The sequence below is a fragment of the Chrysemys picta genome, chromosome 8 (genome assembly GCF_011386835.1).
Source record: "Chrysemys picta bellii isolate R12L10 chromosome 8, ASM1138683v2, whole genome shotgun sequence".
In the NCBI taxonomy this organism is placed as follows: Eukaryota; Metazoa; Chordata; order Testudines; family Emydidae; genus Chrysemys; species Chrysemys picta.
In genome coordinates, this window is record NC_088798.1 from 64,118,665 (window position 1) to 64,137,858 (window position 19,194).

The 19,194-nt window shown below is 44.9% G+C and overlaps 1 protein-coding gene across 2 annotated transcripts in view; it reads right to left on the reverse strand.

Moving 5' to 3' along the window:
- Nucleotides 1-1,641: 1,641 nt before the first annotated feature.
- Nucleotides 1,642-19,194, reverse strand: part of VAMP4 (vesicle associated membrane protein 4) — a 29,977-nt gene continuing 12,424 nt past the window's right edge. For both annotated transcript variants that reach the window (XM_005302815.4, XM_024100948.3), the window contains exons 5-8: nucleotides 11,463-11,563; nucleotides 8,348-8,427; nucleotides 7,643-7,694; nucleotides 1,642-2,252 (exon numbers count right to left, since the gene is read on the reverse strand). In XM_005302815.4, the coding sequence (XP_005302872.1) occupies nucleotides 2,224-2,252; nucleotides 7,643-7,694; nucleotides 8,348-8,427; nucleotides 11,463-11,563 (262 nt within the window). In that variant the 3' untranslated portion in view covers nucleotides 1,642-2,223. The remainder of the gene's footprint in view (nucleotides 2,253-7,642; nucleotides 7,695-8,347; nucleotides 8,428-11,462; nucleotides 11,564-19,194) is intronic.

Below are 19,194 nucleotides of genomic sequence, written 5' to 3' on the forward strand. Positions count from 1 at the left end.
CAGGACCTCGTCTCACTCATTTGTTATCAGTCCGAGTTGCTCAGCAGGAACGGGGATCTTGAACATCCTGGGCATTATTACCACTCTTGTGTGGAGGACGAGATGCGGCCCAGGAGCCTGTAGCAGGACTGCTGGTTTTCTGTCACGACAGCAGGGGCAGTCAGAGATCAGGCTTGGTCACTTCTGACATTCCAACTTTCCTCACTCAGAATGCAGTCTGCCCATTATTTGCTGGGACAGGCTTTTGCCAAGGACCATGTAGTGTTCTGCATTCCATGGTACATATACTGGAGGACCAGTTCCTGGCAGCAGCCAGGGGTCTGTGAAAGCCTGTTGGTCACAAACTCACTGCAGTCTGGCAGCCTCACATACCTTAGGAGTTAGAGAATTGATATAGCAAAGCAACCCAGTGTTTGCCCCTGGGTAACTGCAGGCTGAAGAGGTATTATAAAAAAAAAAGGTCATAATTCAAGCAGTAGGGTCTTCCACAGCTTCAGTCCTCTGCTATGAAAACTCCATTGGACCAATAACTGGCTCTTTCAGCTAAAGCCAGAGTCCTTTTCCTGCTGGAGTGGTTCTCTGAGTGTTTATCGGATAGTCCAACTGATGTGATTATCAATGGGTAGCTAAAATGCAGGAATGGGGGAGAACACACATCTATAGCTTTGACAGCAGTAGGGGAGTGGAAGGACAATAGTGAGGGAAACACACAGCTCTTGTATACGGGCTGAGCTCTGCAGGTCCTAGCACCTGCTATGCACAGCCCTTATTGCCTAATCTACCCTTTTCAAATTTACATCCCTATGCATCTTACAGCTGCCCTTTCTTAACAGTGGCACTGGAGAACTAGCACGTTTCCTCTGAGCCCCTCCTACATTCAGCTTTCTATGTACACACTCCTCTGCCATTACACACCCATGTTTAAGATTTTTAGGGCGAGGAGGGGTGGCTGTGATTTTTGCGTCCCTGTACAGATGCCACAGTGGGAAGGTAAATATGCACATTAGCTCTGAGAATCACAGATAGTCGCCTACTGAGCAGTTAAAGAGGCTTCGCATGTTTCCAAGCAGTGGTGCTGGAACTTTTAGAGTGGGGGTGACATGTGTTCACGCCCCCCGCTGCTCCCTAGAGCTGGGCCATGGCTCCGGGAGGGGGAGATGTGGACAGTGGTAAGGGGACCAAGGGTGGGGGTGGTTGTGGAGCTCTGGGTGCGAGGCTGGGAGCGGAGCCCTGCGTAAAATCTCGGGGTGTTGCAGTACCGCTCTCCCCCTCCCCACCGCATCTTTAGTTTCCACACCTATGTTCCCAAGAGGAGGAGGTGTTCCTTCAGTCAAGTTAAAAGTAACACAAATGCAGGCACACTTCTAATGCAGTTCTTCAGTCATCAGGGCATCAAACTGATCATATTTAAAAATCATCGATCTAGCTTTGGTGTAATAAGACAGTGGAAAGCTGATCTCCTGTGGATTCCTGATAACCTATGAGCACTTTCAGTACTTAGACCCCCCCCCCACTACAGACAGGAAACCAGCATGTTTTTCAAATATTCTCCTGCCTCCTGTCATGCTCTGGCATTCTGCAAATCAGAAGATGCATTCCCCCCCTCATAAAGCCACAAAAGATTCACCAGGAGTTCCACGCTTACAGTCAAAAATAGGTTTAGTGGAATGTCTTTAGTCACAGCTGTAAGCAGCAATACTGAAAACACTTAGCTTGCACATCTCATGACAGTACAGAAAGTCTCTTGGTTTGTAGAACCTAATTTTTAAAAAAAAACATGAGAAAGTGACATCCTTGCAATTATTCACAGAATGGTTAGATTCCCTTTAACATAATGCTACTTTCCTCCTCCTTCACTTGCATGAAACAACTGAGCTCCTACCTTCGGCAGCTGGCAGTAGGAAACTGTGTTTAAATTATAAATAACCTCATTACTACTTAACTATATATACAAATAAAATGTATTAGCAAGTAGCTAGTTCCAAACTGGGATTCCTGGAATATAGCAAAAAATAGGGTTTGGACATTCAACCTTGTTATAAATCAATGTATATGAAAAAGGGTCATTTGGCAGTTCTCAGAATGCCCTAGTTAGAACTGGCTACTTGCCTCTTTCACCATCTTGAAAAAAGTCACCTCAGCTATATACATATGTTTCATTTAAATTACACAGCAGCTTTTATCATCCCAGAGCCGCTTCCACAGAGATCTCCAGCCATCAAGTCAAGTGTGGTATTTCAGGATTATCGGTACTGTAAGAGAGGGAAAAAACAAAACAAGTCTTTAAAACCATACATATACAAACCTACTATCAGAGCTGCAGAAGAGAAAAAGAAAAGGTTACTCGCCTTGTGCAGTGACTGTGGTTCTTCGAGATATGTCCACCTATGGGTGCTCCACTTCTGGTGTGCATGCGCCTCGCAAGCCCTTGATCAGAGATTTTCTGTTAACAATGTCTGTTCAGTCCACATATGCGCTCTATACAACCTTGTGCTCTGAAGGTTTATAGGGCTGCACGGGCAAACTACCCTCATTTCCTTCTGTATCCGAACGTCCAACAAAAACGGGGAGGAAGGAGGGCAGGAATAGAGCACCGATAGGGAAATGTCTCCAAAAACCACAGTTAATGCACAAGGTAATTAACCTTTTTATCTTCAAGTGGTGTCCCAATGGGTGCTCCATTAGGTGGCTCCCGAGCAGTATCCTCACCAGGAGCAGGGAGCTTCAGAATCCAGTCCAAGACTGAAGACGGTACAGCAGAACCAAGCACTGCATCAGATCTGATGGCATGGACCAAGGCATAATGTTCAGAAGAGGCATGCACTAGGGTCCACTTAGCAGCTCTGCATATCTCAGACTCAGGAATGTTTCTGAGTAATGCTGTGGAAGTTGCTTGTGATATGGTAGTATTATCCTTTGGGGTGGCAAAACACAAGCCGCATCATAGCAAGCGGTAATACACCCAGAGATCATCTTGAAAGTCTCTGTAAAGAGATCTTGGACCTCTTTGATCTTTCTGCAATGAAGACAAGTATAGGTGATTTCCAAAGTTGCTTGGTTCAATCCAGATAAGAGGCCAATGCTCATTGTACATCTACTCTACGAAGGGAAGTCCCCCGCTCAGATTTATGTGGGTTAGGAAAAGGTACCAGTTGATGAACAGACTGGTTAAGATGGAAATCTAACAGCACCTTAGGTAAGAACTTTGGGTGTGGTTGTAGGGAGACCTTGTCTTTGAAAAATATTGTAAATGCGGGGTCTGCCATCAAGGTTCCAGTTTCTCCAACCCTACGGGCTGATGCAATAGCTACTATAAAGGCCATCTTCATAGATAAGTGAAACAAGGAGCAGGTTGCCATAAATTCAAATGGAGGTCCCATAAGGTACCAGATTGAGATCCCAAGTCACAGTAGGATCCTTAACCTGGGGATAAAGATTCCTTAGACCTTTAATAAATCTGAAGGACATAGGGTGCGCAAAAATAGAAACCCCTCTGGTGGGGAATGAAATGCTGATATCGCAGTGAGATGAACCTTTGAGATAAATTATAAACCTTATTTTTAAAATCCAGCAAATAATCCAAGATGGTTGACAGTGGAGACGATTCAGTGGAGATGCACAAGGGGAGTGATGGTGACACCAGTGGTTGAAACTTCTTCTGTTTCTGAAGATAAGTAATTCGAGTTGACTCCCTTCTACTGTTCAGAAGTAAAAACAGTAGACTTCTACAGTACAATCAAAAAAGCTAACAGAATGTTAGGAACCATTGGGAGATAGATAATAAGAGAGAAAATATCATAATGCTACTATAGAAATCCATGGTATGCCCAAACCTTGTATACCACATACAGTTCTGGTTGCCCCATCTCAAAAAAACACATTAGAATTGAAAAAGTACAGAGAAGGGCAACAAAAATGATCTGGGGTGTAGAACAGCTTCCATACAAGGAGAGATTAAAAAGACTGGGACTGTTCATCTTAGAAAAGAGACAACTCAAGATACCATAGAAGTCTACAAAATCATGAATGGTATGGAGAAAATGAATAAGGAAGTGTTATTTACCCCCCTTCACAGAACCCAATGAAATTAACAGGCAGCAGGTTTAAAACAAACAAAAGGAAGTACTTCTTCACATAATGCACAGTCAACCTCTGGAATTCACTGCCAGGGGATGTTGTGAAGGCCAAGAGTATAACTGGATTCAAAAAGATTTAGGTAAGTTCCTGGAGCATAGGTCCATCAGTGGTTATTAGCCAAGATGGTCAGGGACGCAACCTCATGTTCTGGGTGTCCCTAAACCTCCAACTCCCAGAAGCTGAGACTGGACAACAGGAAATGGATCACTCAATAAATTGCCCTGTTCAACAGGATACAGAGCTAGATGGACCATTGGTCTGATCCAGTATGGTCATTCTTATGTTCTTATAATTAGTAATATGTATTCCTGTTCAGCAGGTGAATTCTAATCCCATGAACCATCTAGGAGACATGCTTGTTTACAAGCATCGTCCACAAGGGAATTAGGTGGGGGTTGGAAAACAAATTCCCAGTCCTTCGGGAAACATTTTATTTTTTAACCGCCCCCTTACAAGTTGGCAGTATGGTAGCAGGAGTTTGCCACACATTTGCTGGATCCAGGAATGCTTCATTAATGAGTAGCGCAACCCAAGTGAGTGTTGCCAACTGCAGAACTTCCAGGAGCTTGTGATGTGAGTGTAACTTCCTTGAGAGGTATCTAGAGGGTGTCCACCACCCTCTTCACAAGGTTCTGGAATCGACTAATAGCGTCAGTCATCGATGGTGGAGGCACATCTGTCTCAACAGGAGACAAAGAAAATAGGGGTCTGAGTGGTAGTCTTTTTGTTCACCCTAGCCTCTTGTCATCAAAGGCCTCCTTGTGTGGGGGGTTTGGTGGAGGAGGCTGTGGGACTCTAGTTTTCTGGTGTGGTGGAGCCAGAGATCTGGCAAATTGCTGCTGATACACTGCCCAAGGATCCCACTACGGCTTGTTGGAGGCCCATATGGGAGAAGGGTTGGTACCCAGGACTGATCCCACCATCCCAGACATGGGCAAGGGGCTTTGTCAAAGTATGGGTTCCAGTAATGGAGACTCCTGCACTGATAAGGAGAAGACTGCATGTCTCCTTCATCCTCTGCAACGTCCTCCAGTGGGCCCAGTAGAAAAGGGTAGAGAATCCTGTGGTACCAGGAAGCACTCATCATCCAGAGACTGGCATCTTGGTACTGAGAGTCATTTGGAACCCATAAGCAGCAGGGACTCTGGTTCGTCTAACACTGACATGTCGCTGAAGAAATGGAATTCCTGCCGTACTGAGTGGGTCAGTGCTGATGCAGCAGTTGGCTTGGGCGGTACTGTAGGTTTGCGGCAGGTAGGCACCAGGGCTGAAGATGTGTACTTTGATTTTGTCAGTACCAACAGAGCCAAATGGGAAGGCACCGCTGGCAAGTTTGAAATAGACAGTGCTGATCTGGAAGCAGATGATACTGGGGCCTTGCCGGTGCCGTGTTTCTCTGAAGTGATCTGGAATGTCCCTGCTCCACTCGTACCACACGAGGAATCTTTCACCTCCATGGTACTGAGTCGAGAGTCAAGACCTCAGACACTGTAGACCTAGCACAAGATCAGGACTTCTTGGGAGCTGGCTGTTTGGTGGGAGACCAAGCTCCTTCCTCTTCAGAGCCTTCCCTGAATCCCCTGAGATCTTCCCCCTCTTAGGCAATCCATTAGTTGAAGTAAAAGGGACACTGGATCTGTCTGGAGACAGATGTATGGGGCAGATGTCTCCAGACGTGACTTGGAAGTGAGTCAAAGGGAGCACTTCACCAGTAGAAGCTTCAGTTTGGTTCCCCATTCTTCTGAGCTTTAGATTTTAGAGCCAGGTGACAGTTACACCTTTGGGAGATGTGGGATTCTCCCAAGCAACAGATACATTTAGAGAGGCTGTCGCTGATCGGGATAGCCTACTGACAAGAGAGGCAGTGTTTGAAACCTGGTGAGCCAGGCATGCCCCCAGCCAGGCCAAATAAGTTCCCCAGAAAAAATGGGAGAGGAAAAACTGAAACCTCTCACAGCTATCTAACTAATTCTGTACTAATAGCAACTAACCCTAACTAGGAACACTACATTAACTAAACCACTTCAAAACACACTGAGACGGGCACGAGATGGATATGCTAGGGCTCTTTGTCAGGCCAAGGCAGCCAGAGTGGTGCCCCCGTGCAGCCCTATATACCCTTGGCATGCAGCACAAAGTTGTCCGTTTGGCATGTGTGGGCCAAACGGACACTGCTAACGGAAAACCTCTGATCCAGGACTAGGGAGGTGCATGTGCACCTCAAGTGTAATACCCACACAGACAGTACTTGCAGAAGAACCAGATTTCCTTAGTCAACCAAGGGACCGCAAGTAAAAATATATTTCCTTGTTCAAATGGATGAAAATGGCACAGGGTCTTGTCCCTGTAGCATTTGCGCAGGATGCAAACTGAATCCATTTCCAACTCCCCAAACCAAACCTGATGGGATTGTCCATCAACGTCACTCCAGTCACTACCATTCCAGATGATGGCTCTAACTCTTTCACTTCCTGACTGCATTTCAGCAGGATGAGATAGTCCCTAAGGATATTAGGTTTTTGCTCACTGCCAAGGCAGGGCCTTGCATAAAGCTACGCCTGTACCACTGCTCCTACATGGATGGGAGAATTTTCTCCCAAGGTCAGTAGCAAGGAAAGGCCTTGCTGTTGTGCTGGCCTCCTGGGGCTCCTTGTTAAAACTCAGCCATCCATCTCAAAGGATGGGTGGAATGACTTCTCTGCCTCAGAGCAGCACTCTCTCTGGTTATTGTTTATGTCACTGTAGTGCCTAGAGCTCCCATTGCACTAGGTGCTATAGAAAACACACAGGACAGGGAGTTTACACTCTAAATAGACACGACAGGCTAAGAGTGGGAGGGGAAACAAAGGCATGGAGAGGGAAGTGACTTGCCCAAGGTCACACAGCAAGGCTGGTGGCAAGGTTTGGAATAGAACCCAGCTCTGAGTCCCAAGCGTATACTCAAGCCACTGGCCCACACTGCCTGCCAGAGATTATTATATAAGCCCCTTTTGAAGGGAGCTTTGTCTCAGAATAGACAAATTGCCATAGATTACAGGTATTTTCAAACATTTTCTGAGAGAAGGTACCTCAGACCCTTTGGGTCTTCAGTCCATCTCCCTTCAGACTTTGCAAGCTGATCATGGTGCTACGCGCTGAGTTTCCAGGAATAGGGTCTCTCTTGTTGAGAAAGTGCAACTCCATCTCCTGCCTTGGTAATGGTTATTAGAAGGTCTTTGTTTAAACGAGAAGAAATTTCCCACACATGCCTGTAATCCCAGCATGGCAGGGGTTCAGCACAGGCAAGGGGAGCCCTTGGTTAAAATATTGGCTGCATGTGACTGAACATCCCTAAGGAGCAAGACTTGGGGTCACTGGCAATTTCTGCTCAAGTGCTACTGATCAGGTCATATGTGGATGGCAAGGAAGTTCTAAGTGTCAATTTTAACATTATTTACAGCAAACAAAATGTTTCAATGTAAAAATAAAACCACCAACCATGCAGGGAAGGGTTGTCAATACTTACTGATGATCACTAGCAAGAGGATGACAGCAACCAAAGCTACAAGGGCCTTCATCTACAAGAAGAGCGCAAAGAGAGGGAGGAATTACCTTCCTGACATGAGACCACATGTTTGGCTTGTTCTAAATTAAATGAGTCACCTCCCTGTTTAGATCCAGGACAAGGTATCTGTTCCCCTATCCCAGAATACTGTTGATGCCACTCCACAGACCAGATGGAAGGGAGTGTATTTCAAACAAATCACTTTAGCGGACACCAATTCCTAAACCAGCTCTCTGGTGTCTCTTGGTTTAGAAAGCAGAAAATAGAGGGGAGTTTGGAGTAAGCTGCATACCTGATTTGGAAAAAAACACCTCAATATATCAACACAAGAGTGTGTATAGATGTGATCATATACAACATCTATCAGCACTAGAAAAATGTTCCCTGATACCTCAAATGCCGAGACCAAAAATTTTCAAGCCTAGGTACCTAAAGTAAGACTCTCCCAAGTAACAGTATCCTGACAGAGCAATGCACGATGGTACTCATGGTCTCTGCTGGCCTCAGCTATGGATTCAAGATAAGAGTGGCTGCAATATGCCCCATTTTCATACAAGCTAGATACAAATCTCAGATTCTGGCAATCTTCCCACATTACTCTTAATAGGACCAAATTTTAAGAATGTGCATTAAGAAATCCACTCCTTCCCCTCTCCATTTACTCACCTTGCACCCTCGCCACCACATCTGTCTTCGAAGCTGTTTGGATCGGTTGCTGAACGCTGTTGCATTGTCTGATAAACTTTCTGCATCACATGGAGAGAGAAAAGAATTAAAGGCATAGCAGCATGGGCACATCTAGAAGCACAAACACACCAGAAAAAAAGGCCTCCGGTTCTGCAAATTCACTTATTCTTAAACCATAAACTAGGCAACAATCGCCAAGTGCTTCTGCATAATTATATTGAAATTCAGCATGCTGTGTTTCATCAATGTGCTGAATTTCACTAGCAACACAGTAGAACTTTGCCAACACAAACTAATGACTAGGAGACCTATTCTAAATGGTGAATGTATTTTACAAATTGTAAGTGAACAGACAAGAAAAAAAATGGTCTTTGTCAGTTTGCATAAGAGTAGTTTAATTGTGGCAACACCATAAGTATACTAGAAACTATAAAAGTTATGGAAATCAGCATTACAAGACTTGATTGTAGTGTTCTGCAATTAAGCCTTTCTCCTGAAACACAAGGTGAAATTCCCAAGCATTTACGGTAATGAGAATTTTCAGCTCTGCAGAATAGCAGAACAAGAATGAGTGAGGTTCCACGGTAACTTGTAAGGGTCCCAAATACATTATAGCATATAAAGTCAAGTCTTTTATAAGTGGACCCTTCAGGTTAAAAACACAAAAGGCTGAAAGAGGGAGAATTAAATTTAAGTTGAAATATCCAGTAGGACTACTAAAAAAAAAGCAAAGTGCTGCTGCAAGTGACCAGCTCAAGCCAGCAACAGATGAGGGGTATAGAAATCTAGAAGGTATGTGAAGAGAACAGCCATGACCTGATGGAGACTTACCCCTAGCTGGGAATGATACTAACTGGGGAGGTGATGCAAACATCAGTGAGGTCAGAAAAACTATACAAAAGGGACCTACAGAGGTTAAACATTTAGACAGCAAATAAAATGAAGTTTAAGCTGGCAAAATGCAAAGCCAATACATCGGAGGAATACTAATCTGAAATGCAGCTATTCGGGGGAGGGAGGATCTCTTTCAAGACTCCTGCCTCCCCAGAGAAAGGGTAGGGGCAGAGAGCCGGTAAACAAGAACTTACAGTTCCAATTTAAGGGCAATGAAAGTCAATGCAGAGGTATCAAGGGCAGATTTACAAAGGTATTTAGGCACCTTGCTGCATCTTTAGGCACCTAAATATCTTAGTAAATCTGGTCCCAAGTCATGACCCAAGTTAATAACAGTGTTTTATATAGGACTCTGGTGAGATCGCATATGGAGCACAGCACACAGGCTGAATACCAGCAGGCTGCCAAGTCTTTATTCCTGGGAGAATTCTGCGTCACTGCGCATGTGCAAAATTCATGTCCCCCACAGATTTCTTTGTTCCCCAGCAGCAAAATGACTTTCTGACGGGTAAGCAAAGGGAAGACAACAGCGGTCATGCGACCCTCCCCCAGAGTATGTTTTGGGTGCCCAGGACAGCCAGCAGAGAAGTAAATCACTGTGGGGCAGGGGGCAGGACTGGGGAAGGCCTAGTTGGTGGCTCCTACCCTGTGCCAGGCTCAGCTGCTAGTCCTGGCTGGGTGGGGGAGTTCAGGACATTCTCTTTCCCTGCACGGCATCCAGGGCTGGGTCAGACCCACCCCCAGATTTCTCCCCAGGCTGTAGGAAGCTCTGCAAACTCCCTCGCCACCCCCTCTCCCTGCACCCATCACTCCTCAGCTACAGGGGGAGGGATCACTGTACGGGGAACTGCTCCCGCATCCGCCCAACCCCCTGCATTCAGACCCCCTCATACCCAGACCCTCCCACCGAGCCTCAGCCCCCCAGAATCCCACCTACTGAGCCCCACTCCCCCTGCACCTGGACCACCCTGATGAGTCACCTGCACCCCCACCCCACTGAGCTCCAACCAGCTGCACTTGGATCCCCACCCCACTGAGCCGCACTCCCTCAGCATCTGGACCCCCCCACGGAACTCCCCACACCCAGACCCCCCTGCCAAGCTCTCTCTCTCTCTCTCTCACACACACACACACACACACTCACTCCCACCCCTGCTGAGCTCCAATCACCTTCACCTGGACCCCCTCGCAGAATCCCATTACCATTGTACCCAGAACCCCCCAACAAACCTCCACTGCTGAATCCGTGTCCCGAGGGGAGCTGCAGAGTGATCTTCCACCTCTGTGCAGCCAATGGCCTATGCTCCACAATGCCATGCTGGAGCCTCCACATTTATTTGACAAATAAAATTTGCAGAATTTTAAAACATTGTGCACAGAATTGTTTATTTTTTGGCGCAAAATCCCCTCAGGAGTAACAAGTGGAGGGAACATAAAGAGCAACTACCCCAAGTAAGGGGATGGATGAGGAATATTTAGAGAACTATTCCTGGACTGTAAAGAGATGAAGTCGGGGGAGGAAAATGCAATTTAAGGGCAATGAAAGTCAATGCAGAGATATCAAGGGCAGATTTACAAAGGTATTTAGGCACCTTGCTGCATCTTTAGGCACCTAAATATCTTAGTAAATCTGGTCCCAAGTCATGACCCAAGTTGATAACAGTATCCAGGAGATAGGTGGGTTCTCTCCATAGCGGCAAGTTATAAGCACCAAGGGAAAGAAAATGTTTAAGGAGGCTCAAGGAAGTACAGGGATGAAAGTGGAAAAGGGGACACTTGGCTTCCCAACAGACAGACAGTAAGATCGGCAGTCTCAGGCTGGAAACAGCCTCCCAATGGAAGTGGTGTATCCATGGAGACACTTCAAATAGAGGTTTGTCCAGATTAGGATATTGTAGGAAACACTCATGCCCTGGGCCCATGAGAAAATGTGCTTCAGCAGGTTATCGTCTCGCTCTGATTTCCAGAATCTGCTGTCATGAAATGGAATCAATCTAACACCATTGCCCGGCAGAGAGGGATGAGGTGTACAGCAAAATAGCCACAATCACCAGGGGAAAGAAGAGGACTTTCAATCCCTTCACTAAGCTTATTCACAGTGGTGTTTTAAAGCTGCCTAGAGGAGCATGCTGTTCCCCAGGACTCACGTGAGGGAGGGGAGGTAGGAAGAGAGTTCTAGAATATTATTAAGTATTCCCACCTGATTTATCCTGTAAGTCATCCAGTCTCTCTCCTCTTTCAATCACCTTGGTGATGTTCTCCTGCATGACGTCAATGACTTCATCCACCTGGTTCTGGACACTAGAGGAAAGTAAAGCCATTAGAAATGGCACAGGCCTAACAGTAGCAGGTGTTACGGACTCTATATTCCATTACCGGTGCTTCGGTGAAAGCTGTTTGCACTGAAAGAATGAGCAGCAGTTCACCAATGATACAGACAGACCCAATAGCGGAAAGGTCATTGCGACATTTGAGAAAGCCTGTGGTGGCCAGGATTAACCCTGTGTCATCCTGTTCCAGGAGATAGGTGGGTTTTCTCCATAGCATCATTTACTCTGCAACACTTTCTCATCCTCACCCCATGCTCAGGCCAACCGCCTGGAAAGTTGGAGCAATATGTTTATAGATGAGGAATAGTCTTGGTCCATGAACTCAAGGGTGATTTTTCCTGGCTAAGGATATTAGCACTTTATTCTCCGAGGAAAAGGAAGGAGCTTTAATAGCATTTTGTTGCTCTTGCAGTTCCTGCCATATTGTGCTGTTTGACTTTTCTAATCCACCTTCAGATCTCTCAACATCAAGAGTTTGCGCTAGAACCTAGCTCTGGTTTCCCTGCATTAGCCTCCAGGTCTCCTTCAGGACTCACTCCACACTGCAGAGGGGTATGGAAGTGATTCAGTCTCTTAGATTGGGATTTTTAAAAAGGGGTTTACGGAACTATGTACCCAGCTTGCTGAAAGTCAGTGTGAGTTGAGTGTCCATCTGCCTTTATCTTCCTATCAAAAGGAGAGCAATGAAATGGAAGATCTGAAAGCATTCTCAATACCAGAGTCACTTTTTCAAACAATGTTGGGAGAATTAATTAAATCTCTTCTATCTTTGCTATTGTTGGGGTGCTGTGATTTGGCAGGGTCTGAGGACGTCTGTTAGTTAAGTGGGGCCTTTTTGAAGATCTTATCAAAGATGCGGAGAGCTTGGAATGGAGGCTCTTTTGTTGCAGGGTAGTAGGTTTCTTTTATACACCTCAGTCACTATGTCCTTTCTGGAGTGCTAAACCTCAACACAGGGTTGTTAAATAGCCTGGGGATGAAAGCATCAGGAGGGTGTTTCCCCAAGGAAGTCTGCAATTGTATTTGAAGAATCAGTTGCATTTGCCCAAAATGTATTCAAACAAATTTCAAAGGAACAGATAAAGTAAATTAAGATGAACTATCATATCCCAGCTTCTGAATTCCATATTAGGGGTTAGTCAACAATACAGGTAGTTATTTTGCTGCACAGTAACCAGGTTCAAATCCCTAAGGCTACTGCAAATTCAGAAGTTAATGGACAATGCCATAAAATAACACAAAAGCCACATATAACAAAAGTACTTGACTACATTTTGGAGAGAATGCACGTTTGTCTTTACTGGAGATGGAAATCAGAAACAGCGTAGGGCCCCTGCAATATAATAAGAATGGCTATACTAGGTCAGACCAAAGGTGCATCTAGACCAGTATCCTGTCTATCGACAGTGGCCAATGCCAGGTGCCCCAGAGGGAGTGAACCTAACAGGTAATGATCAAGTGATCTCTCTCCTGCCATCCATCTCCAGCCTCTGACAAACAGAGGCTAGGGACACCATTCCTTACCCATCCTGGCTAATAGCCATTAATGGACTTAAACTCCATGAATTTATCTAGTTCTCTTTTAAACCCTGTTATAGTCCTAGCCGTCACAACCTCCTCAGGCAAGGATTTCCACAGGTTGACTGTGAGCTGTGTGAAGAAGTCATATGAAATGTACTGGCCTCATGGGACAATGGCAAGAACAGTTGTCTCTGAGGCAATAAAAGCTAAGCATTGGACAAAACCACCATTTTCTTCAATGCAAGTAGGTTCTAGGCTCTTACTCTGGTAAGATTATTTTGTTCAGTTTCTTCAACTCATAAAATGCATGGATTGAATATATATTAAATGCCTTGCGTATACTGAATCTGCATAGTTTGAAAAGCTGATGTAAACACGAGAAGGAGAAAAACTCTAGCCATTCCCACATATTCTTGAATATACGTGTCATGTACTAATGGAAAAGGTCCAATGCTTTCCCTATGGCAAAAGATACATCAAAGAACATTTCCAATAGCTAATAATTCACGCTTCCTTAGCAACTACAATCTGAGGATCTCAAAACACCTACCACCAATGATTTCATCCCTGAAACACGGCCATGGGATAGGAAAGTATTATCCCTCCCCATTTCACAGATGGAGAAACTCAGAAAAGTGACTTGCCTCAAGTCGCAGAGCCAGGAATAGGCCTAATAATAATACACCACCTAGCTAGCACGTATACAGTGCTTTCCATCAGTAGAGCTCAAAAACATTTTACAAAAGAGTTATCACCCCCACTTTGCAGATGGGGAAACTGAGGCATGGAGAGGTGAAGTGACATGCCCATGGTCACCGAGAAGACCAGTGGCAGAGCCAAAAAAATAGAATCCAGGTCTCCCAAATCCCAGTCCAGTGGTCTTTCTGATAGCCCACTCTGCTGCTAGTTCTCACACACCTAATTTTTCTGTCTCCTGAGACCATATGTTCCTCTCATCAAAGCAGAAGATATTATGTGGACAGTTATGCATGGAGCACGTATAAGAACTCCTATTATAATAAACTGCAGATTTGAAAAAAAAATCAGGGTTCAAAATAAATGAAGAAAGAGCTTTGGGGGTCTGCAGCTCAAGCAGTCTTACAATCTGAAAGGGATTTAAAATATACAGCATACCAATAGAGAAACTGTCATCAAAACTGCTCCAGATGCGAAAGGCCTAGAGATGCAACTGCAACTATTAAATCGGAAGTTCCAAACATTTCTAAATGAATAGCGAAAGCCAACCCAGCACCACAACAATTGTAGGGCTGATCTTCAAAGGCACAAATGTCCCCTGGGAGCCACACTTCTGGGGGCTTTCAATAGGAACTGGGCAGCTAACTGCCTTTTGTGCCTTTGAAAATCTCCCGCTACACGTGCTCATTGCTCCAAAACAGAAAAGAGGGAATTCAGTAAAAAACAAAATAGCAGCACTTGGCTTTTCAAACCTCTATTAATAAAAAACTGGAAACACGGCAGCATAGCCATGGGTGGTCACTAATTAAATAGAGAGGGCTACGCGTCTGTCTTGGCATTTCATGCCAGGCTTCGCAAACCACTGCAGCCACACTTTTGTAGTTCCCGTCATCAGCAGACCCCTCTGAAGCAAACTGCTGGCTTAACATTGAGCTGGAGAGGCTGTACTTTTATATGGACGAAAACCAGGCACAAAACATTATTCTACCGTCGCACAAAAAATAAACTAGCCCTTTCCTGCAGCATATCATAAATTCAGCATGAATTGTTCTGCTACAGGTAGAAGTCTGACTCCCCACAGCTGCTTGAAATCTTCCGCTACAGAAGGGCAGGAAGAGCTGCTAAATCTATTGTTTGTCAACCATTCCCTATTTTGATGAAACAGGCCTGGATACTCACCCAGTGTTTCATCAGCTGCCTCTTAAATAAAGAAAACAATATATGACTCATGACCAAGGCAATCTTAACAGACATTTTTTTTTTAAACTTCACATTCCTAAATGAAACATGGTAGTAGAAGAAGTGCCAGCTATTCCAAACAGACCATCTTCAAATACCGGATCTACTAAACAGATCAGAATCACGTCCAGTGAATTCATTTTCTTCCTTTATCATGACGTGCTGAGACTACCCAGGGGCCAGCAGATGCACTCGTTTTACACTGGATGCACACACCCAAATACCCATATAATTAAAACAGTGATTCACGACGAGCACCTAAACAAAAAGGAGTCATGTTGTCACAAAGCATAGGCAGTAGGACTTCTGGTGTCACTATAAGCCCTGGACAAACTTGGGTGACTCACAGGCAATTACTGCTTCCAAGCATAAGATGGGTGATGAGAGAAGAAAAACAATCACTGGAAAATTAAAAATGAAGGGGCCGATCCCGCTAGCCCTCTGTTTACCAAACTCTCACAGTTTCACATGCGGAGGGCGAGCAGACTCAGGGCTAACATTTGAGACACATTTACTTTGCTTCACAGTATGTGGATGTTCTTAAAATTATTCATTGGCTTTAAAGTAATGAAAAGTCCTCCCAATGACAGGTCTGTAACCAAATTCTCTTGGTTCAAACCACCAGCAGGAATGTATAAGGGATGCAAGCGATGTTACATTAGAGTCAGAAAGGAGAGGATCCAACTTGAGGGAAGATGTTCAAGGAAATCCATGCTATGTACAAGACTCAAAGCATCAGTCATACACGTCGACCTCTGAAAAAGGTCTGTATTAAATGACTATGCAGCTCCAGAGGACTAAAAGTTGGACACTTCAAATCTTAGCATCCCAGTGTCCTCTGATTGCAGATAAAAGCTATGCATAGAGTGCTCCAGATCATTATTTATTTTACAGTTACGTCTCAAGGCTCCAATCGTCATCAAGCCACCATTGTGCTAAGCATGGTACACATGCATGGTCAGAGAGAGCCCTTGCCCCAAGGAACAATCTATATAGACAAGACAAAGCGCAGTAGAAAGGAAGGATTATTTATCCCCATTTTACAGACAGGAAATGGAAACACAGATTAAGGGGCTGTCTATGCCACAAGCCAAGGGATGATTGTAGCCCAGGGAGGCATACCCATGCTAGCTTTAATCTAGCTAGCACAGGGAATCGCTGAAGACAACATGGTGGCACCGGCTGGGAACTAGATGACACACCCGCCAGGGACCATGGTTACCTTCTCTGGTTCCTCACCTGTGCTAAAGTCCATGCCACCACATCTTCATTACTATTATTACCTGTACTAGCTAGATTAAAGCTAGCCCAATTATGCCTACATTCATTTGCAGGGTACATCTATCTTAAGTGACTAACCTAAGGTCACACAGAGAGTCTGGGACTGACCCAGGAATTAAACCCAGATCTTGAACCCCACTCCAGTCCCTTAACCACAAGACCAACCTTTCTCACTGCCAGCCAAAGAGGCCTCTCTAGTACGGGAGTTAAAGATCACAAAGGTCTATTCACAGTGCAATTTTGGAGCAAATTTACCATTTTCAACTAGTTCTATCTGTTTGAGGTTGGAAAGTCAAGCAATATTGAAAACAAAACATTTTTCATTTTATCAGAGTCCACTCCCCTGCCAAGTAAGAAATGTATTTACAGGGAGAGAACTACTGGCTTTTCAATAATTTTGCTCCTGGGTCTGTATCCTGCCAGGTTTCCAAGTGGAAAAAATTGAATTCATCCTTGCCAGGAAAGTGAGTAAAACAAAACCATACACGTCTCCCATGGCCCCACTTTAGACTAATGACTACAAAGATGCTGGTTTTAAGAAGGACAGAACATCACGCAAACCAGAACACCAGCAATAAGATCACTCTCAGCTTAATTCCATTTAGTGTCTGCTTTAATGGTCTACCAAGTTCTGAAGGAAAGGAACCTATCTTTCCTTTTTAGATCCACTGGGCTATGAACTGACTAATATTAGGTGCAATTCATACTGCCAGGCTAAAAAAAGGTGCCACATTCTTCAAGTGGCAGAGACGAGTGACAAAGAGACCATGCTACCAACGTGACCTGGGCGGCTTCTCCATGCCTGTTTTGGGGAGCCACTCCAATATGGCTCACATTTTCATATTGACAACGCAAAACTACACTGCAGAAGTCGTTGGGGACGGAAGGAATATGACTGGAGGGTTTCTAGAGCTAAGAAAGGGGCAGTTGGAACCTTAGAGCGCTAGGGGGTGGGGGGATGTATGGCCCATTTGGGGTTGCAGGAGAAACATATTTGCTGCATGCTTCTGAAAAAATGATCAGTAGTGAAACAGTTCATGTTGATCATTGAATGGCCATTCTCAGGTTTCAGAATCAACACAATTGCAATCAGTGAGGCAATTTGCACCTCTCTTTAGGCCTGGAGACACTAGAAAGGTTAACACCCATATTACAGCAATGGTGCTTTTGCACAGTTGGTTGCAATAACAGAAAGGAATCAAAGGCCTGGTCCCCACTAAGCCCCCACTTCGGACTAAGTTAATAACGTAGCTGAATTCTAAGTACCTTAGTCCGAACTTACCGCGGGTCCAGACGCGGCAGGGAGGCTCCCCCGTCGATGCCGCGTACTCCTCTCGGCGAGCTGGAGTACCGGCGATGACGGCGAGCACTTCCGGGATCAATCCGGGATCGATTTATCGCGTCTTAACCAGACGCGATAAATCGATCCCAGAACATCGATTGCCTGCCGCCGGACCCTCTGGTAAGTGAAGACGTACCCAAAGAGTCAAGGTGGGAGAGGTAATATCTTTTACTGCACCAACTTCTGTTGGTGAGAGAGACCAGCTTTCCAGCTCTTCTTCAGGTCAAGGGCTCTGTGCAGCTGGAAAGCACGTCTCTCTCACCAAGAGAAGTTGGTCCAATAAAAGCTATTACCTCCCCCACCTTGTCTCTCTAATACCCTGGGAGCAACATGGCTACAACATTGCAAACAGAAAAGACTCAGGTGATTTTACCCCTGCGTCATAAAAACCTGCCTTGACCAATTTTTTCATGATCCATTGATAAATGACTGAGTCCTCTTTACAGTAGTAGTCAAACACTGGTAGAGCTCTGCTATGGCTGTAATATGGGTGCTAAAGTTCCTACTGCAGATGCACTCTACTCTAGGAGCAATTGTTTCAAACTTTGCATATTCAGAAAGACAAATGCTACACTGGTTTCTGTTCAATTTAAATTTTTAAGGTCAGCTTCACAAGGCTAGAGTCAGTCATTGTCTCAATGAAAGCCTCGATTCTGGAGCACAATTTGGCAGCAATCTCCAGAGCTGCAGAATCCACTGGGCCGAGTTCATTAGCATAACTAAGAAATCTGCTTAATGTCAACTTCTGTGAGTGAACTGTAGTGAGGTACTGTGAAAGGTGAAACAGCCACAAGTGTGATACAACATTTATAGTCAGTGGCGATAAATGTAGCACATTGGGGGAGGTTTTCTAAAGTACCTAAGGGATTTAGGATCACATCTCATTGTTTTAAATGGGACTTCTGCTCCTAACTCCCTTAGGTGCTTTTTAAAATCCCACACAGCTCAAGTATCTCATGGGCTTAGCCTTGGATTATTCCAGTAAACAAAATTCTAAGCAATATCAATAACCCTCCTGCCCCCCAAAATGGTTGGAAGGCTAGCCTTAAACACATATGCTTCCAGCTTGTCTACTATCAAGCGGCAGTAGGTACCTGCAAACAGCTGGTGCATAGGATCCAATACCTAACTGAGATAACTGACTGACATTCCCTCCCCCCCCCCCCCATGTAAACCTGTTTTAATGTTTAATACTGGTGAGAAGTGCCAATCTCAGAGCCCTGGATTCCAGTGCCATTTCTGCAGAACAGGTATGGTACAAGGGCAGTGGTACATGCTTCCCCACCCATTCATCAATGCACCTGAAAAGGTGACTTGCAAAAGGGAACACAGCGTTTGGGTTATACCCTTTTTAGCTTCTGTTGATGTAGAAAGGCAACATGAAAAGTTTGGGGGTTGTCCAATTCTGCTCGTTCTCTACAATCAGTGACCGTCTCCCAAAAAAAGAAGTACCAAAAGTGCATTCCAGCACTATCACTTCTAAGTGATAGTACCCGAAGGACTAAAACACCCAGATAAATGCT